The sequence below is a fragment of the Lissotriton helveticus genome, chromosome 11 (assembly GCF_964261635.1).
Source record: "Lissotriton helveticus chromosome 11, aLisHel1.1, whole genome shotgun sequence".
Taxonomy (NCBI): Eukaryota; Metazoa; Chordata; class Amphibia; order Caudata; family Salamandridae; genus Lissotriton; species Lissotriton helveticus.
In genome coordinates this window covers 1,053,925,111-1,053,947,526 of record NC_136072.1, presented here as the reverse complement: position 1 = coordinate 1,053,947,526, position 22,416 = coordinate 1,053,925,111, and the positions used below count along the sequence as shown (strand labels likewise).

The following is a 22,416-nucleotide window of genomic DNA, read 5'->3' as shown; positions in this document are numbered from 1 at the left end:
ACTTAGAACGGTATCTGCGCGTGTTATTTATCAAAGAAGATACCGTTTTAGAGAGCATATTTAATAACTTGTTAAAAAAAATTACAGAGCTTTTCGCCGTTAGGTCGTTTTGGCAACTTCTATGGTACGGTCACTGATATCTATAGGGGCACAAGTGGACGAAATATTGAATCAAGCAAAGAAGGCTTTTTATCAACACCACATAAGGCATGTTTACAATAAACACTGGAATTAATTACTTTATCGAGGCTGGGGTTGAAAAAGTGTCATATGCAATTAAGCATTTTTTCAGTTTCTGAAAGACTCTTTCATATTCCATACTCCCTCTCTCCCTCCCACGCTCCATCTTCCTTCCTTCCTTCCTTCCTTCCTTCCTTCATTTCTTTCTTTCTTTCTTTCTTTCTTTCTTTCTTTCTTTCTTTTCTTCCTGCGTTTCTTTCTTAAATATATAACTATGTGCGTGTGTTATTTCATAATTTATATTATCTTTATCAATCAAGCTATGTATATTTTCATATATGCACATATATAGGGTTACCAAATATGTGTGTCTGTGCATGCATGTCATTGCATCAGGTCATTATGCATCCCAGGAAAAGAGAGCATATATTCCCTGCCCCTGGCTGTGTTTGCTTCCCTGCCCCTTGGCTGTGTTTGCTTCCCTGCCCCCTGACTGTGCTTGCTTCCCTGCCCCCTGGCTGTGCTTGCTTCCCTGCCCCCTGGCTGTGCTTGCTTCCCTGCCCCCTGGCTGTGCTTGCTTCCCTGCCCCCTGGCTGTGCTTGCTTCCCTGCCCCCTGGCTGTGCTTGCTTCCCTGCCCCCTGGCTGTGCTTGCTTCCCTGCCCCCTGGCTGTGCTTGCTTCCCTGCCCCCTGGCTGTGCTTGCTTCCCTGCCCCCTGGCTGTGCTTGCTTCCCTGGCTGTGCTTGCTTCCCTGCCCCCTCGCTGTGCTTCCTCTCCTGTGTGTGTATGTGGCTCTGTGTGTGTATGTGGCTCTGTGTGTGTGTGCGGCTCTCTGTGTATGTGGCTCTGTGTGTGTATGTGGCTCTGGGTGTGTATGTGGCTCTCTGTGTGTGTGTGGGGCTCTGTGTGTGTGTGTGTGTGTGGGGCTCTGTGTGTGTGTGTGTGTGTGGGGGGGGCTCTGTGTGTGTGTGTGGGGGGGCTCTGTGTGTGTGTGTGGGGGGGGGCTCTGTGTGTGTGTGTGGGGGGGGGGCTCTGTGTGTGTGTGTGTCTCTGGCTCTGTGTGTGTGTGGCTGTGTATGTGTGTGGCTGTGTGGATAGCTTTTTTTGTAGGTGGCTCTATGTGTGGGTGGCTCTGTCTGTGTGAGGGTAGCTCTGTGTAGGAGGCTCTATGTGAATGACTGTGTGAGTGGCTCTGTGTGGGTGGCTCTGTATGTGTGTGGGTGGCTTTGTGTGTGTGACTCTGTGTGGGTGTAAATGCAATACGTCATACATTTGCGAGCGATTAAGCTATTGGCAATGTAAATGACAATGCCATTTATTTATGATTTTAAAAAAATGTCATGAGCAATGCCAATAGCTCTACCTTTAATGATGCCGAGACCATTGCATTGTAAATGCTTGTTCATGTAAGTTTTAACTGCTATCATCAGTGCTGTTGATTAGGAAACCTTCGGTTTGTCAGTATTCACAGTTTCCTTACATCCATTCCGTAAGCTGTCTGAAGATTCAACTGAGGTAAATCTGATAACCCTAAACATTTTGGGTTAAAGGAGTCCACTCAGCTCCGTGATCTGCATCAGGTCATTAAGTTTCCTGTGGTAACAGCAGTATTAATTTTATTGTGTTTCAGGTGCAGACCAAGCATCTATAACTGCTCGGAACCACGTTCACCTTGTGCAAACACAGGTGAAAGATGTGCGCCAGGAAGCGCAGAGAGCAGCATCCAAACTTGCAGAAGCGCAAACAGAAGAAATAAAAAAGTTTTTGAAAAAAGAGGGAATAGAAACTGCACAGAAGGAAGGTCAAATGGAGAGTTCCGCAGCAGATGAAGAAATGAATGAGGCATATCTTCGGGAAGACTAATTCTTGTCTCTGTGAAGTTTTGGAATGCACGGGTAATGTTTTAGGCACTTGAATTAAAAGTATGCTGATTCAGCCAGGCAGCCAGTTTGGGGTCATTTTCATTTTAGTGTGCCTTCTATATGTTACAGTTCTTTGTTCTCTTTATTGTTGTCCATAATCCGATAACTTTTTGTTGCAGAAATTGAGGCTTGATTTTCATAAATAAATGTGAATATTTTCAGTATTCTTGCCTAAAGGGTGGTCAAGCCTCTTCAGTGGACTGCTGCCTTTGATGCCACTGCCTGTACCAAAACTGAGGCATCACTTCAAGAGGTCAATGTTGTCCCCAGGAGATTTCTTCCAAGTAAGCGGGATTGGAATGTAAAACATGTTCCTGATAAACGGAAAACCTTTGTTCACAAAATCAAAATAAATGGTACAAAACAACATGATAACAGCAAAGAAGTTAAGCAATCTACAAATGGGAGAGGGGAAATATAAAGTAATTTGTCTAGACCTGCTATTTCTACATAAAAAGTATGTTGCCTGCCATTAGACTACTAACAGAATCTCTTCTCTCAGTTGCATTTTTGTCTTAGAACTATTTGCCATTGTTAAGTAAAAGATTAGCATTTTGGACTTTACACTTGTGAAATTGCTTTATTAATTAATACATTGTTAACTTGTCTGTTGAATATACATTTTGGAAACCTTTATACTTTCACCTAAGAAGAGCCTCAAAAACTACATTAAAATGACTTCTAAACTCATGATAAAGACCCTATTTATTTGCTTAAAAGTAAATAATAAATCCTCATGCTGCCTTGTTTTCTTATGTCAAATGGTTAATGGGAATTTTACAGTCGGTTTATAAAAACGCTGCTTGTAATCAGGAGTATAGTTAGGTGACCAGGTTTTCAGGGCAGTGATTTCTACTATCGAGGGTATTCTATACTAAATCGTGTCTCACAGACCAGAGTTCAGAACGTATTACTAGCACTTGGTGGAAAACGCACACTATTTTGTACTCTAAAACAGCAAAGGGAATATTGCTGTCTAAAACAACATTCTAAACGGATGTGAATTTGTTGTGTGGGTTCTTTATTGGTTTCACTATAGAACAATGTAAGTACTTCTCAGATCATATTATTTTCAAAATGTACTTCCTAATCTTGCCTATCGTCAGAGCTGTCGCTTGGTAAGACTAAAGTATGGAAAATAAAATTAGTTTATTTTTGCAACTGTGAAAGTCAGAACAATACTTGTTGGTGAGTGCATAAACATAGTCTTTACAAAAAAGGAATTGCAAAAACCAACAGGCAAAGAAAAATAGGTTTTTGGCTTGTTTGATTTTTTCAAGCTGAGACAGAGTGCAAAAAAGGTTTTAAAATGTTTACATTAAATCACAGTGCATGTGATCTACGTATGTTGCTTTTTTAATTGTGTGGAATTTAGCCACACGCAGGTTTATGGTATTATGGCTTATTTTCATAAGGCTACCATAGAGTATTAACTGTATTCAGTCATGTTTCTAACTTTTCACACACAGTTTTCACTAACAAAAGGAAACCAATATTTGCAACTGATTAGCATTTGAGCTCAGTTTTCTAATTAAAAATATTTGTATTGTGATAACTAGAAGTACAATAAAAGCAAGTGAAATACCCTTGGGAATTTCTTTTATTTCCGACTTCATATTTTGTATAAATATATATATTTTTTATTAAACGTTTTTCAAAAAACAGATTATTTACAACATTGTACACTGCAGTCGGCGTATGTATACATCGTCCTATGACAAAATGTATTAGTAGCACGCATTACATATCAATTTTATCCTGGTTTACATGTACAACGGTTCTTGAACACATTCTTAGTATGTGGCAACGTGATGAGTCTGAATTTGAGGGTAAATCCCTAGGCAGTCAAATGGTCAGAAACAGTCAAGGACTCATATCAAGAACAGACATGATGCGATTAACGCAGTGTCAACTACAACATAATTTTTTTTTTAAATGCATATTTTTTATTATTTTCATGTTAAAAACATTTCTGGACATGTGTATGACACATCGATACTATTAGTCAAACAAAATACAATCTATAAAAAGTTAACATAAATATAACACAAAATGACGTACTACATTAATTCCACACTTAAATACAATAGAAAGTTGGTTCAGGTTTGATACCGTTAATACAAAGACAACTGAACAGTGGCTATGAGATGGATCTTCAACGCTCGTTTCGGTGCAAACTGCTGCTTCATCAGGAAAAGCCACAAATAATATCCTATGAGATGAATTAAAACCATGTGAGATACAACAATAAAACACTGAGTTTCAAGATATACAAGATACAAATGATCAACTACATGCCTTCACCAGATCTATTTAATATAAGTTATTGTCTATCAGGCAATTATTATAATGTCTGATAAAGGAAAATAGAGTGGGGTGAAAGTCTAACCATCAGCGTGGACAAAGTCAAGATGATACAGCAGAGAAAAATAGATTAAAATGAAAATGTTTATTCATGTCTATATATATATATATATAAAAACTTTAAAAATGAAGAAAAAGAGCGGAGAAATTACTCCAAAAAAACCCCATAGAGAGTGTAGAATGCATTCCAAGATGATGCAAACAGGAAGGTTGTTATGATAAAAGACACATAATGATATCAACCGCTTACTATTTAATTGTAAAAGGTGGGACTTCGTTCCCACAAATCTGCACAAAAAGTTACCCAAGCCGACCGATCACGTGTATGAATCTATGAATGAAGAATAAAAGTTAATAATGATGGTACTAACTGTTGCTCAGGGTCAAGTCTAATTCTTGGATAATGAGGAAGAATATTTACCCTATGTTAGGTATACGGATGTGTATACCTTTGGAGATTGAAAATCTAATCCGGTCCAACAAATGATTTATCATACACGACAGGCTAAATATAAAAACAGAAGAACAATTTATAACGTGGGTGTTTGTCGCATCAGGACCTACATAGACACTGTGTGCCCTCCTATATATATTTCAGGTAACTTGCGGTGCTTGATATCTGCAAGTCTATATAAAATAGGCTTAATTACCTAAAATTCAGAGGTTGCAGAGGATATTTCTCAATTGATGTCCTTTATTTATAATGGATACTTGAAGTTCTGAAAAATAACATGGCACTGCTGTGAGACAGCTACGCGGAAAACTAATTGCGTGCTTAAAATTTCAACATGAATTAAGCATAACGATACCTGTGTAACACTCGACGAGCTAGCACACGAAGGGCAGAGTGTGATAAATGTGAATGCTGCTCAACGATCTTGCCATAAAATGGATTCAATTATATAAACCAGCCTTCAGGCTGGCGTCTCTGGTTAGCGCTGTCTTAGAAAGAATTCACAGCGAAGATGTATATTAAAGTATGTCTGTGTCTAGAGTCTAAGGTTATTAAACTGGCTCAGGATTCTAAAACCGTACCGATATAATGACGGGATGGTCTTGCTCCAAGGATGTTGGATTAAGTAACCAATGCGAGAATCCTCAGGTTTAAATCTGCAAACTAATTTGCGTGTACTGGTCACCTGACTACGTGATGAATGAAACTAGACGAAAGACTAGTGACTAGGGAGCCATGTGGCGACGTAGATTGTTGGTCAAATCATGTGCAAAAGAATGTTGCCATGAGAAGGATTTTATTTATTTAAAAAAAAGGAAAGCAAATAGATTCAGAGCGAAGAGAAAAAAGATGTAAAGTAGTCGATTGTTGCGCTATAAGCATACGGCGGTTCTGCTTGTAGGTAGATACTAGTTTTCTAGTGTCTCAAATTAGATTAAATTGAGATCGTAAAGACGCTTTAAATCACCTAGTCTTAGTGCCACTCAAAGAATGTAGATAGCATAGTCTATCATCCACAGAAATGAATGACATCAAGAGAAGAAATGCGGAAACTGCTGGAAGGATGGCTGTCCACCCAAAACAGAGATGTGTGCAGAAACATGGAAACGAAAATATTCTAGCAGTTGTTGAATAATGTAGCATTTTCCCAAAGTAACTCATATTCAAAGTGAATATCCAAAAAACCTTCTCTTTTTTTCCTTATTTCATTGCTTCTATTTTCGTCTGAGTTCTCAATTTTTTCCAAAATGAGCCATTTGACATAATTTACTGTATGGCCACAGTCAAGGAAATGTTTGACTAATGGTGCATTCAGTTTCAAGGTTCAAATGGCTGAGCGATGTTCAGTAAGGCGTGTTGTGACTGCCTGTAGCCAAAATTGCATGGGCATATGATGAAGTATATGACGTTCTTAGTTTTACAGTTCCATAGTCTTTTAGCCCCTATAGTATATCCATTGTGGATAAAGGTGCCCCCCCTCAATGACAGTCTCACATGATTTACAGTTGAAACATTTATACGTTCCTTTCACTGGCATTTCTGCACAAAAGGCACGCTTGTATGGAGGCGTGAGTGCACAATGATATCTTTGATGTTCTAGTTGTGTCTATGGGCAAACGGGTTTCATCAGTTTGAGCTGTTGGTTGGGATCACTATTCAAATCAAATCAAAAGTCTTTATTTCGATTTTTTTCAATCATAAAAGACAGTTACAATTTAATATTTTAAAATTACCCTTCATTGACAGCTAGTAAAATCCACAGTTCGTCACTTCAACTCTCAGTTAACAATTATTGGCCTACCGCCATAAATAAAACCCATAAATTGCAGTCATAAAACAAATTATGTTAAAATGAGAAAAAAAAATTGATCACTAGTAACATTTTACAATCTCAAGTGTCATAGGCCAAAATTACTGTAGGCTCATTTTACGGGCCCGAATTATCCACATCCAGTGGAGGAATTTAGCTATGGCTATAACTACGGCTTGGGAGTTGTCAGTTCGTAAAATCCTGACAGCCTCACAACCCGTTTTGAGACCTAACTGGACACAGATAGGTTTTAACCAAGATCTCCTAGGTACCTTATATTCTGGACAGGCAAAGAGAACATGCCCAATGACTTCCCGCTGATCGGGACAAAAGGGACAGGCCGAACCTTGTCCCCCACGCCATTTTGCAGTGAGAGCATTTAGTGGTAATGTCCCCACCCTAATCTGATGATATTTCTTCCTGTCCCCAGGGATGGTAATCCAGTCCCAATAAGCCTCAAAAGCCGGAGAATGCTTAAGTTCTAGGAAATCTGCCGTAAAAGATGGTTCAATACAGCGGCCAAATCTCTTTGCCTCCAACATGTTCCAGTACAGGTCTCCAAATATTTTTCTTGGTGGAAAAGAATTCCCTACTGGGTCATCCCACAATGGAGATAATCCCATAGCCTTATATATTGCTTTTACCTCCTTCATCCATAGTATTTTATGGGCCTTATCGGAGTCTCTCACCTCGAGGAAGGCCCGTGCATACTGGGAGAGTTCTGGGGTAACCCATAATCTCTGCCAGTAGGCAACCGATCTGTATCTGGCCATATCCTCGAGGCCATGAGACCCTAAATCATAGTGGAGAGGAATCAATGTAGTGGAAGCCGGTAAGCCTGTGATGTTGCGCAAAAATTTATTCTGCGCACCCGTCAACCTTTTTAAGTTGCTGAGCCCCCATAGTTCCGCCCCATAAAGAACTGCTGCTCCAACTTTGGCGTCGTAAATCTTCAGAACCGGGGTGATTGGCCTGGTATGAGATAAGTAAAATTCCTTAGTGAGTGCTCCTGTCAATTGTGCGTGCTTCGTGATCAGCTGGTTGGTGTGCTGTTTCCAGTCTAGTTTGGGTGATAAGGTTATGCCCAGATAGTTAAATACTTGGGTCTGCTCCAGTTGAACCCCATCCATAACCACCTTCCCTCTGGCGTGTTTATTTTTATGCAGGACCATGAACTTTGTCTTAGATGTATTAATGACAAGACCATGGTCATTACAGAAAGCCTCGAAGACTCCAACGGCCTTCTGGAGGCCCTGCTGTGTCTTCGAAATCAATAGCGTATCGTCAGCAAACATCAACAGGGGGATCAGCCTGCCATCCAACTTGGGGGCATCGGTTGGTTGCTGTTCAAAATAGCTGATCACCCTGTTGATGCTTAGTGAGAAGAGTGTAGGGGCAAGTACACACCCTTGGCGTACCCCCCTTGCGATAGGGAATTTATCAGTTACACTTCCCTGCTGATTCCAGCGGACTCGGGCAAAATTATCTTCATGCAATCTGATAAGGAGTGACAGGATATCCAATGGGATGCCCTGTTCTTGTAAGGCGGCCCACAACTTAGTACGAGGCACCAAATCGAACGCTGATTTAAGATCAACGAAAGCTGCAAAGAGCATACCCCCCCAGTAACACCACACGCCAATATAATAAAACAAATCTAAAAACTTGATCAATCGTACTGGTATCGCTACGAAACCCTGCCTGTAGAGGCGACAAAATGTCATTTTCCTCTATCCAGCCCTGAATACGCTGCAATAAGAGCCTTGCCACTACCTTTTGTATGCAGGCAATAAGGCTAATTGGCCTGTAGTTTCCTGGGTCCGAGCACTCCCCCTTTTTGAAAATTAGGATAATCACGGCACCCTTCCAGGACTCTGGTATTGGTGAGCCCATCGCAATGCCATTAGCTAGCAAATGGATGTAAGAGGCCCAAAGATCCTTATCATGCATAAAAAGGTCTGCTGGAACGGAGTCCAGGCCTGGTGCCCTAGCTTTTGGGATATTGTTCAAAGTTTTAATAATGTCAGCTTTGGTGAAGGAGAGGTGACTTGCGCCCTCAATTGCTTTTAGAAGAGCCTCACGCTCTTCTCCCTCCTCGTCCACAGCGACAAACTGGGACGCATAGTGAGAGACCCAAACATTTGGTGAAACATAGTTAATAGGTTCACCCCTTTCAATCCCCCTACCCCATTTGACCATATCCCAAAAGGAGCACATAGATCTTTCTTTACTAGCACTCAGGAGCTCCCTCCAATATTCATTGTCCCAGTCACTTTTTGCCTTAAGTTGCGTTTTTTTATACATGACTCGGGCAGTCTTGATCTTAGCTATATCTTTTGTTTTTACTGCATCTGATAAGGCCCTATATGCAACCCTACAGGATTTGCCATACCATTGATCCTCCTTCCTTGCTGGCCTACTCTGTTTTTTAGTCACCTTTTTGACGAAGAAGGATCTTAACTGATTAAAAAAACTGTCGTGGATCCGACTAACATTTGATACAACTGCCTCCACAGTGGAATTATTCCTTAATTCTACTATGGCCTGGATGGTCAAATCCCTCATGGCAGCAACACCTTCCTCATTCGTTACACAGTTAGCCCATCTAATTCGTCTATGGTTATTTGAGAGGGCTATCTCCACACAATCACACAGGCCCTCACGTTTAGGTAAGTCAAATAACCTAAATGACAGGATTAAAGGGTCGTGGTCACTCTCTACCCGTTCCTCTATCCGCATATCGTCAATACTAGACCAGTTCTCTTTATTTGTAAGGATGTAGACTATGCGGCTATGAGATATACCGTTGTTAAAGGTAGAGGCGCCCTGTTTGTCAGAACCCATTCTTCCATTAGTGGCACGTAACCCGTGCTCCACACATAGGACTTTAAGTTGTAATGCTGCCTCTTACCATTTTTTAATAGGTGGTATTGTCAGCTGAGGGATCTTCCAAATATAGTCCTCTTCCACTGTAAGGTCTATATCATAGCTGTCTAGGGGTTCAAAGCAGCAATTAAAATCACCTGCAACAATAATGTTACCTTTTGTGCGATATCGCTCAAGAAGAATATCTAGCTGGTCAACTGCTTCAGTGGGTTTGCCACCTGGGAGCCCCCTGGAGTAGATATTAAAAACAAAAAGGTCCTTATAATCTGAGCATTTAAGTCTGATTAACAAAATATCTGGGCTATTTGTGTCCAGCTGGGTAATGGAATACCTACTGTCCTGCTTGACCCATGTCAACAAGCCTCCCTTCGGTCTCCCCCGTAAGCTAGGAGTGGCTGAAGTGTAAAAGTTTAAATATCCTTGCTTAAATTCCGGGGTTACCTGCCATGTTTCCTGAAGGAGGATTATATCCTTATTATCCAAAAAGGCTAGCCAGTCCAGGGATGTTACCTTACTTCTCAGCCCTGCCACATTCCAAGACAACAAAGTGGATAGGGGGAGAAGATTAATGCTGTCAGATTTAATGCTGTCAAATTTGGTGCTGGGGTCAACGCTAACCCTGCCCTCTTTGGGTAGTATACCCCCGCATAGACTAGTATCTAATGCCGGATTTAAATAAATTTTGTTTTTTGCTGTGTTGTCAGCAATACAATCAAGTAGTTGATTTGGGCCATTTGTTCCTTCCAAATACACTAAGATATTACATTTGCCCATTATGTTAGTCTGGGGCATAGGGATGTGACTTGTAAGGGCGGTGCTCTGAGCTAAAGTGTCACCCGTTCCACAGACCTCAGGTAATGTAATACATGCTGTATTGCGATCCCTCGTGAGTCAGTCGCAATCATTTAGGCCTGACAGGATCCCAAACCTATTTCCTAGGTTAATCCCCCATTCATTTGCTGGAGCACCCTCACCCCATCTATTCATCATGGTGTCCCACCTTGGCCCTAGAGTCTTAGAAAAAGTCACGTTTTGCTGCTCACCATAGAAAAATTTTAAGCTGAGGGGAACAACAGTGCCACTCCTGCGTTGAGGGGGGAGTATATTTGACAAAACACTAGGAAGCACAGCCGAATTAGAAAAGTTCACCACTACACAGTCTCCTTTGAACTTTTTCGGTCTGTTCCCTATCCAGGCTACCCTTCTAGCTGTCTTAATCTCCCCTGCTAACTGCTGTTTCCCTCCTGGAGCCATCTGCATGTAACCCAACAGCCAATGCAGCGCCTTACTAGAGAGAGATGTTGGGGATTCTAACTGCCCAGGTGCCAGAGGTGGTACATTTGCCAGTACCAACACCAGAGGTGAAGCTTCTACTATGAATTGGGGAGAGTCCGTCTCCTGACATGGTACAGGTGGTGCAATTGATGTTAACAAAGCATCTTCTCTTACTACTGGGTGGTTATCTACATTTACTGGTGCCTGACCAGGGGGGATGGTTGCTGTCTTACTCCTCTCTGCCCCTGCCACACTCACAACATTCTCCCCAGTTATATCTACTAGGTTTGAAACTAGGGTTGCTATGTTACCAACCTCCCCTACAACCTTATTCTGAATCCCGCCCAATTTTTTAACCTCAGCAGTGAGCTTATCAATTTTGGCCACCATTGGTTTAATAATAGCTTTGATTTTGCACTCAATCATATCAGCTATCCTAAGAAATAGCTCATCATCCATGATATGTTTTACACTATCCTCCCCAACATCCATACTCTTATCCTTAGCTTTCCGTAGCGGTGACGCCCTTTTCCTCCTCAACCCTGACCGTAGCCCGCCACGCTTTGGCTGGATCTTTCTACATGTCCTGACTGCCCTAGTTTCCTGCTCTGGGGAGGAAAGATCATCTTCTACGACATGGGCGTGTGTCTCAGGGTCAGAATCAGCATTACTTTCCGGGTCAGTTACCGGGTTAATTTCTGGATCAACCGCTATAAGTGCGCCATGATCGTGCTTGCCACTGGCAAGAAGATCGTTCTCAGGAGCGTCACTACTTGCAGCCGGCAATGATGTATCTACCAATAGAGATGATGAAGATGGGCTATGGGGAGGGAAAACTGGAGATTGACTTAGTCCTAGTGACTGTCGCCTTTCGCTATTAATTTTCGTTACCACCTGGACCAAATAGTTATCCATCGTATTGGACGTGATTGGAGCTATTTTTTTCGGCATGCTACACAATTGCAGGTTAACGCTCAGAAGAATATTAGGAGTTTATAACATAAATAAGCTGTACTCAAACTAGTAAAAGGGAGGGCACAACAATAATAATCCTCTATAGGATTTAATAGGATAAGGCAATATAGTCTTACTACAAGAGAATGCCTCGATCTTAGCAGGGGCAGAGTGTTCGGCCCAGTCCAGTCGCGGCCAGTCTCGGACTGTCTAAGACTGTCCGCCCTTTGTCCGGGCTCAGACCCGCGCGCGTCCCGCGTGCACGGGGATATTAGTGCCTTATAAGAGGGAGTTGGGGGCGGGAAGAGACACCAGGTGCGCTGTGATGGCGGAGCGCTGTGCACCCTGGGTCTCGCAGTCCCGTCCCCGTCAGCAGCGGTCAATTCCCGATGTGTGGGTGGTCCTCCGTCGTCAGGCACGGCAAACCAGGAAAGGGAAAAGAAACAGGAACCCAGCAACAGCTTCCTCAGTCCAAGGCTGCGAGCGGCTCCCGCGGAGCAGGGGCCGCGAGCCTTATCAGCTGGTCAAACTGATTGGGAGCTGGGGGCGGGAAGAGACACCAGGTGCACTGTGATGGCGGAGCGCTGTGCACCCTGGGTCTTGCAGTCCCGTCCCCGTCAGCAGCGGTCAATTCCCGATGTGTGGGTGGTCCTCCGTCGCCAGGCACGGCAAACCAGGGAAGGGAAAAGAAACAGGAACCCAGCAACAGCTTCCTCAGTCCAAGGCTGCGAGCGGCACTATTCAATATATGCCAATTGGAGTTGACTATTTGCTTGATTTTGTTTATTCATAGTAGAGTGCTTCGTAATGCATGCAAGTTATGTTGACTTAAGACGTTGATTGGTTTGTAGTAAGTGATCTCTATCATAGAACTTAGAGCGTTTCAGTGATTCTCTGACTAGGTGATGAGGATACCCTCTGGCTATGAATTTGGCTTTCATAGCTACTGCTTGTGTGTCAAAGTCAGACAGATTCATACAGTTGCTCCATAGTTGCAAAAATTGGTCGAATGGTATACTTTGCTTCTGTGCTCTTGGATAATAGCTATTGAGTGTAGCAAAGTATTTCTGGCGGTAGGTTTAAAGTAAAGATCGACTTCAAGATAGTAAAAATTCTGCTGAATTAGAATATCCAGAACTCCACTTACTAGTGTGTGCGTTGAATCTTAAATTGGTGTCTGTGAGATTCAGCCATATTAAGAATTCTTGAAGTTTTTCCTCAATGTCTGTTCAAATGGAAAAAATGTCATCTATATATCTAGACCAAAATTGGATGGACTCAAAAAGAGGGGCAATTTCGTTATAAATGAATTTGGTTTCAAACAAGGCCATGTAAATGTTGGCCATTGACGGTGCTACTGATGCTCCCATACTTACATCTTTTGTCTGCTTAAACAGGGTGTTAAAAATTCAAATGTATTTTCTGTTAGAACGACTTTGAGATGGTCCAAGGCAAAAGTTTTGGGACCAGGAACATGATGTGTATCAATGAACCAGGAAACTGCCTCTGTCACTTCAATCTGTGGCATGTTACTATATAAGGATTCGATGTCCAAAGTTACTAAGATTTGGGTGAGGGAATTGAATGGCAGGTTCTCAACTTTCTTGATCATATCTCTAGTGTCTTTGACGTGATGAGTCTGTACATGGCAATCGTAATAGAAGTACATCAGTACTTCATACCCCAGTGTATAATTCCGTGCGGGACACATTTAAACATTTAGCTTGCTAGTGGATCAGTATATATTATCGTACCCCTATGTCCTCATTACACCATGTCATCCTGCACACCTTTAATGGCTATCATAGCGTCTGATGTGGATAGAAGGTACGTTTTCAGGGGGTCCCATGTATCCCTTGGTCTAGAGGTAGGTGGAAGTAGTTCTGCATACGTGAGTGATAGCTCTTTCCACGATATCAGATCCTGCAGCCGATCTTTAAATTTGGCGGCCCTTCCCCATTTGCAAGGAAGTTTGTGCTTTTGCTATCGGAAATCCCAATGCCATGTATTTCTTGTGTACTCTTTCAACTTCGTCTGTGTAACCTAATATAGCAGTGATCTGGGATATCTGGAGTGGTGAGTCCACCATCTGTGACATTCCTGCGAATACTTGTTGCCAATATTCATGAATGAATGGGCACTTCCATGCCAGGTGTAGAAACCCACACCACATACATCTGCCATTATCTCGTAGGTGAAACCTGTACAGTTCGACGGGTGTATTTCAGTCTTCATATTAAACCCTTACATGCAGTAAGCTATTTTAATGCTTTTATTTGACTTATATGAACGATTATGAATACGTCTGACCTTTTAATAATATATGAAATACATTTTGTTTAGTATTTTTACTGTATAGCATTAATTAACAGCTGTTCCTAGCATAGCATGGTGATACTTTGTCATCTAACACTATTCTTTTTTATGTTACAGTGGTAGATACAACAGTGTATCAGAGCTACATATTTCAAAGAAATCACTTTATAGGCATATTTAATTCTCTAGTGGCATATAGACCAACCTCCCCTCTTCTTGCACTAACCATTCCACTGTCAGCCACCGTCATTTGCCTTCAGCATTTGTTGCCTGAGGAGACCTGCAACGCTCAGATTTTGCCCCCCCCACTCCCCCTTCAATGACCTGCATTGCTGCTGGACATATAGGTCTGAGGACACTAACTTTGGCGTCTTCTTTCTCTCTATTTGGCAGCTTCCTGTTGATTGCTCCCTTCGCAGGCGGGCTGTGGATTTTCCTGATACCGCTCCTGACAGACTGGTTTGTGTCACATTGTACTACCCAGCGACACCCTCTCGCCTAGATAAACATTTACTTTGGAGTTTCAATTCTCTGGCTGTTTATATTTTCAAATTACATTTTGTAGTTGCCTCCTGATACAAAGCACAAAAGATATCAGTATTAATTATACATTACTTAATGTGTAATTGCCATTGTTTATCATTTATAAATGCCTTTATATTTAGGATATAGTCCTATTATGATTTAATTCTATTTTATTTGTTAGCTTGACAATCATATTGAGAAATATGTCACAAAATTTACAATTGAGTGAAGATGGGGTGACACAAATTTCCTGAGATAATGCTTTCATCAAGGAATCGGCCCAACAGGATGTATTTTACTCTGTCAGACGTGACTAGAAACCTCAAAGTCTCCTTGCAGCAGATGTTAAAGCAAAGAGAATAGTCTGGCTGAAAGAGGGGCAAAAAAGAGCCATGTTTCAAAAATAACCTCCACCACCACCCCAGGTTTCTAAATAGTGGACACTTTTCTATTCTGATTGATGTAACAAATTTGAGGGATACGATGATGATTGTTTGCAGCATTGTGACATGAAGAAGTGTGCTTACATAGTCCTTAGCAACAATTTGCAACCCAGTGGGCTTAAAATAGAAAATAATCCTATACAATTATGGTTCCATCTCTTTCAACTTGTTGCCTTTTCAATGGCCAATGTTATGGAGAACAGTTAATTGAGATGACACATTAAATCATTCTAATGCTTCCCATCTCATCTGTGCATATTTGATGTACACTACAAGAGTCATGGCACTGCAATTTAATATTACACATTTTTGAAAGAGTACATGACAGCAGCAGCTAAAATTGAGACAGTAGCATCATCTTATAATCAACAAAATCCTAGTAAAGCATTGGGACCCAATGTGATTTCTGATGCTAATCTTGGTATTTAATGTAACTGTTTTACCACTGTTCCTCCACGGCTCGCAAAAATGCCAGTCTTGACTTGTAAATAGAAAACGGGAGCTTCAGTTCCCCCTCGACACAGAATGATGGTATAATGTTCAGCCAGTTAAAGTTTCATGCTCTTAACCCACCATAATGTGGCTAATGCTTTCTGTCAAATGGTGGTATCGTTGTTTTAGATATTAGAACATTGGAATGTTGGGAGCTCCATTGAAAACAATGGAGTAGCGCCGGGATTATAATTGCTGGTATAAGCCCAGAGCTCCAACATTCCTATGTTACTTTGTTCACAGCTGTGGCTGTGAACAAAGGCTTCAGGGAGCCTGAGGGGATTTCAATCCCCTCGCACTCCCTGAAGCCTTTGTTGTATTTATTAGAACATTCTGCCCTCTAGTGGCAGAATGTTCTAATAGCCTTATAGCCCTTCGTAGCTGGGCTATACCGGCTATTAAAGTCCTGCTCCCTTGTTAAAGGCCCTCGCCGAACGCTGGTGCGAGCCTTTAATAGCTGGCATATAAGGCTATGAAGTGAGAGATTGTTAACTGGCACAACAGTATGATACCGAAGTATACAAGGTGGTTTACAGTTCCTTTGGAATGAGGTAGTTATGCAGAATGTGCATAGATAGTGCAAGCAATAATTAACCCATAAACAAGTTTAACATACCATCCTGTCTTGCTATAAACCCGGTGAACACAAATTACAAGAGTTTCGGCATAGTAATCAATAGCAGCTTGGTAGAATTTAGGGGTAGGCATAACATGTAATTTCACTCTTTGTGCCTTTCTGTGTATGATACCCATATTCAATTCACCGTTGCCTAACGTTGCATATGATTTTGGGAGCAAAAATGCATGGCCCAGCTACCTGGTTTGTGGATCTGGACACTGCGTTTATGACCATTATTCCTATTAGATTCTGCTGTGATTGGTGATAGGCTGCTGAAGTGTATTAAAGCCTGTAATGAGAATAATATAGCAAGAGCTGTGTAAAGATAAGAGGACAGACTTAATGCACCTTTGTAGATTGAAAAGTGTGTGCATCAAGTTTTTCCTGGCATCCCTCTAGTTTGCATTTTTGATAGAGTAGTTACATGCTGCCATAGATGTACCATGGATATGAATCTAAATTCTATCATTCATTAACCACGTCAAACTTTTGTTAAAGGCTGATACAATGTTGTAAGTTGAAGCAGCTATAAGATATTTTATGCTTAAGGCTGGTAGTTTTTCTATGACATAGGATACATTGAGGAGTTGTTTGATATAATTCTTGATTGTGCATACTAGAATACCGGAGTACTGTATCACACCGTGCTTTGGACATTGCTTGCGTAAAAAAATACAGATTGCCATACCGTCTAATGTGTGTGTGTGTGTGTATATATATATATATATATATATATATATATATAAAATCTACAATATTATTTGCACTAATTGAGCAAACTACAATTCACCTGTAATGTACAGTTGGTTGCTCAGCTTCAGTCTACATACACGGCAGTAAAGATATTTTCATATATTCAGGTTGTGGTACAATACAAATGTTTTTAAATTATATTTTTTGCATTTATTTATATATTTATATATTTATCATTATGTATTTATATATCTATTTAAAGCTTGAAATATGCGCACACTATTGAGATTGAGATTAATTTTGTTAGTGAAGTGCTGTGACATTGTAAGAAAAGAAGAAAGACTGAGCGCTCTAATATGTGTATTTCCTTCATGTCCATGCCTCATTGGAAGAAAGCGTAGACGTAATTACATGGGTGTATATAATTGCTGCCGGCCAGTAGTATATTGTTTTGTAGGATTTCGTTTTGATAGCATTTCTTATCTGTGACAGGCCTGTGAAACGCTCCGATTCACAGTGCACTGCTGATGCACTTAGGAGTGCGTGTTCTGTAGTGTGTGAACTCGAGTTTCCCTACTTTAATTTTCCTTGCAATATTATATAGCGCAAACTCAACAACATGGCATGAGCACAATTTACATTACAGAGGAACACATTCATTTGTGGTAGGCACGGGGAGACAAGGCGATTTGCCTGGAATCACAGGATGTTGAGCTGATGCCGAGATTCGAACGTAGCTCCACAGCTCTAAAGTTCGCAATTCTAGAACTTGTGGCGGGAGGTGTGTCTAAAAGTGTATGTCGGTGCTGGCCATCAATGAGAGAGACCTGTGCATTTTTCAAATCAGTGGTGAAAAAATATGAGTATGTTGCTGGAGATGTGGGCCGCCGTGCCACCAATGTACTTACCGGGGGAGGGTAGACACCCATTATTCCGCAACTTTCTTTCCGCATACCATCACTCCGCATACTTTCATTACGAAAGTACCATGACTCCGCAATGCCATTATAACACATGGCATTACATTTTATATGCTTTTACCACGCATACATTTACAACGAAATTCGTGGGAATTGCATGAATGGTAAAAGCATGTTTTTAAAAAAATGTTTGGATAAGGTAAGTATGGGTATAGGGGTATATGTTTTGGGGTACTGAGGTATATGTTTTGGGGTGTTTGGGAATTTTAAGGGTTCAGTTATAGTTTTGGGTTATGGGGTACAGGGGTAGTTTTAGGGTTTAGGGATAGGTATGGGTTTTGGGGTACAGGGGTATTTTTAGGGTTCAGGGTTAGGTTTGGGTTTTGGGGTATAGGGGTATTTTTAGGGTTCAGGGGTGGTTTTGGGGTACAGGGGTATTTTAAGGGTTCAGGGCTAGGTTTGGGTTTTGGGGTACAGGGGTATTTTAGGGTTCAGGGGTAGGTTTGGGTTTTGGGGTACAGGGGTATTTTAAGGGTTCAGGGCTAGGTTTGGGTTTTGGGATACAGGGGTATTTTAGGGTTCAGGGGTAGGTTTGGGTTTTGGGGTACAGGGGTATTTTTAGGGTTCAGGGCTAGGTTTGGGTTTTGGGGTACAGGGGTATTTTTAGGGTTCAGGGGTAGGTTTGGGTTTTGAGGTACAGGAGTATTTTTAGGGTTTAGGGATAGGTTTGGGTTTTGGGGTACAGGGTATATTTATGGGGTTATGATGGGTTAGTGTTTAAGGGTGTTGGGGTATTTTAAGGAGTACGGGTGGGTTATGATTATGGGGTGCAGGGGTATTTAAAGGGAGCAGGGTGGAATGTACAGAACCTGGGAAGAAAAAACAATGAAATATTGGGCACAAGGCACGCTTTTTTTTCCCGTAATCCCACGCCCGCACACGCCCACGTCCCCAGCACACGCCCACAGACCACAATATGAGACATGGCATGAAGGGTGGAACGTACCACACGCCCCCAGTGTTTGTCACGCCCCCCAGCACACGCCCACAGCACAACACAGACATGCCCACAAGGGACTACTTTGCTGGCATGGTTCTTTTACCTTTTAAATGTATATGGTGGGCGTCTGCATAGCCTATGTCCTTCTGCTGCAACTGCCCTTTCCAACGCTGTATTGGGTGTTGTGATTGGTGCTGTGGTTCCTGAGATTACCCGCCTCAAAGGTTTGGGCTCTCTCTTTATTATATTAGTATAGATATATATATATATATATATATATATATATATATATATACTAGCAGCCCGCCCCAGCGTTGCCCGGGGCAGAAGGGGGCTGGGGGCAGCATTTCAGGCTTGCGTGCACCTTACCTCAGCGCTTGCTCCCAGTCGCACAAACCCAGGCCCCCGCTCCAGTCCGCCTCACTTCACCGCCCCCCACTACTCTCACTTAAATGTCTGCACCAAATGTGAAAGCCGTTTTAAAACCTATCATTTATTTTGCTATCCCGCTCCAGTCCGCCTCACTTCACCGCCCCCCACTACACCAAGCCAATCTACACGCCCCGCTGCAGTCCGCTATCCCGCTCCATTCCGCCTCACTTACCGCTCCTCCCCGCGTACTTCACCACTCCTCCCTGCGTTTCACATACCTCATGGCGCTGCAGTCTTGCTACGTTCTCCGCTCCTCCATGCGCTGTTGTCCTCCATTCCGCTCCAGTCCGCCTTACTTCACCGCTCTTCCCCGCGGTTCACGTACCTCATTCCCTCCAGTCTGGCTAAGTTTTCCACTCCTTCCCGCGCTGTTGTCCGCTCCTCCTCGCGTTCCTGTCCTCCGATGATGTCAGCACGCACGTTGTTAGCACACACGGCCGGCGCTACTTCTTAGGGACTACTTTTTTTCTATTTTTTATTTTTTAAATAACGTTTATTTTTATTTTTGTTATAGCCTATGTCCATCTACTGGACCCTTCTTTTCCAACGCTGTATTGGGTGTTGCGATTGGTGGTGTACTTTTCGAGTTTACCTGGCTCAAAGGACACAGTTCTCTCTTTATAATAGTAGTATAGATATATATATATATATATATATATATATATATATATATATAAAACCAATTGATTTTACTGTTTGATTTACTGTTCATTGCTATTATTTTGAATAACCCCATGCATACATCATTTGGATGTTTTCTAATTGAAAGTATGTCCAGATGAACCCCTGCTTTTTGATACAATCACACATACTGGTTTCCTTCTGAGGTAGTGCAGCCCGGTTTTCGTACAAGACGTGTTGTGGATATGGCACGGAAATTACCATTCAGAAACAAGCAGAAATATGCAGAATCCAACAACTTTGCCAAATGGAGAATACATTTTTGAGGATAGTTTTTTGAGTGTCACACAGTTGCCTAGTAGATATTCTCCTTCTGGTACTTTGGGAGTGATGTTTGGTAGTCCTATTTTCCTAGCATATCCTTCTTAGGAGACCTCAATTAATCAAAACTAGGGCGGGGTACCACGTGCTGAGCCTTCGGATTGTATTTTTATCCATACAAGCATTCCAGGATAAAGGAAAGGTTATTGATTCATTTACTAGAGAAAAGGCGGGAGCTATACCGGCTGGTAAAGACTAAGAACTATTTACCAATCATTACAAAGGGCATAACAGAGCTTTACTTAACCATTATTCCAGAGGAAGATGTTGTGCTAATTACTAAATTTCCATTTTCTAAGATTACAGTAACACCCAAAAAGGAAGATAGTTGTGGGGGCCACAGAGACAATATGAATGTATCTTTCACACAGTTCATCTGGATTCCTCTTCTGTTTGATATAATATATAAAATATACTAGGGCCCAACTGTGTCAGCTACTGTATGATGACAAGCGATTCAATACGTAAGACATAACTGTGGGAGACCTGGGCTATGGACTCCCCACATGAAACGTCAATTGAAAAAGGACTATTCTGCATTTATTGCCTACATTAGACATCGCAGAACTATGCAAGGGGGTTATTGCGCATATTTCCAGACAAAGTAGCCTGCTAAGTCAAGTCACACTGCATGACCACAGCAGCCTCTATCGAATACACTAATCTAGCCAATGGAAATTCACATGCAAAAACACCCAAATCACAGGAGCACACAGTCCTCCATAAGAGCAAAATCTAAACCCACAAGCATGTTTTGTTGTCCAGCCTACCCAAATAAACGCCCCATATACACATATAAACTAGTGCAGCAACAAGGGGATATAATAGAACATATTTGTTTCTAAAAAAAAGCAGAACGAACAACAAAAATCCTCTAAAAATGAAGTCAATTGCTGCCTTAATCCGAAAGCAAGCCTCCTTAATCAAAATAGCTGCAACCTTCTAATCATACAGCAGCACTGCACAGATCTATACACTACAACAGCACATCCAACCCAACAAACTCATTTACACCTTAATCACAGAATGCTTGAGGCAATTACAGAAACATAATTTAGATCAATGGAAACAGAGCAGGCCTCCACTGATAAAAGGCATTATTTTACAAGTAGCAACATCATAAACATGCATATCGGACCAAACAGAGGACATGAAACTCTATGCATGCTGAACTGAAATTGCTGCAGGCAGTCAAAAGTGATGTCAACTTAGCACTGTGGAGGAAACTGGGATGTGCTCATGCTTTATACTGAGGTTTCTGCTCTGCATCCTACTCTGTACTGTACCATGTATGATACGAAATATAAGCTGTGCTATGCACAACTTTTATATACTTATGTTTGTAACTAACCGGTCTGTTCAGTTAAGTTGCAAATTAATGAAATAATTTTAAAAATATGTACTTCCAACTAACTTTCAGAGAGCCGCGGGCAGACGTTCAGCATTTCACAACAAACTTTCTCCCAGCTAAGTCAGGTAATCTAGGTTGTTTCAGCATGCCATAGGAAATCAAACAAGGTCAGAATTTTAGGACAGCATTGACTCCCCCCTTTGCCACTACCTGTGATCCAGTGCTTGGCCTACCACAAGCAAAAAAGACCGCCAGGCTGGACATACAGTTGATATGCAATTCTATTACAGAACCGGAGGCTTCGTATTATGCTTTCTCTTTCATTTATTGCTACACACAGAAGTCAATGAAATTTTGTATGACATATCAAAAACTACATTTCCAATGATGCAAACAACACATTACATCCTGTCATAACCCATAAGAGCCAGCCAATACCGGATATCCTCCTCTTTCTTTGCTGCTCACGCAGCCAGTTAAGTGTTTTTACTTCTTGCCTTACGATTGCATGCTAATGAGCTTAATTGCGAATATTATATGCACACTTAGTGTTTTGTGTCACGCGTTATCGCGTCTGTTATTGTTACCTTGCCCTTATCTTGCAGCGGGCTAATATTTTCATTCTCACCCGGCCGCGACAACCCGCTGTCATTGGGGGTGTGCGCATGCCTTGTGGGTGTGTGTCCCTTCGGGGACGGGTGCTGTTTGGCTTTGCGCGAGCATCGTGCGCCGGTCCTCACTGCCCGCGCCCCCTGCTGAGTCAGGAAGTGCGTGCTGCT

At 41.8% G+C, this 22,416-nt stretch overlaps 1 protein-coding gene across 1 annotated transcript in view; it reads left to right on the top strand.

Moving 5' to 3' along the window:
* The window catches only part of DIABLO (diablo IAP-binding mitochondrial protein), a 200,143-nt gene extending 196,456 nt beyond the window's left edge, over positions 1 to 3,687 (top strand). The window contains exon 6 of the mRNA XM_078667559.1: positions 1,810 to 3,687. Within this exon, the coding sequence (XP_078523685.1) occupies positions 1,810 to 2,042 (233 nt within the window). The 3' untranslated portion in view covers positions 2,043 to 3,687. The remainder of the gene's footprint in view (positions 1 to 1,809) is intronic.
* Positions 3,688 to 22,416: the final 18,729 nt, after the last annotated feature.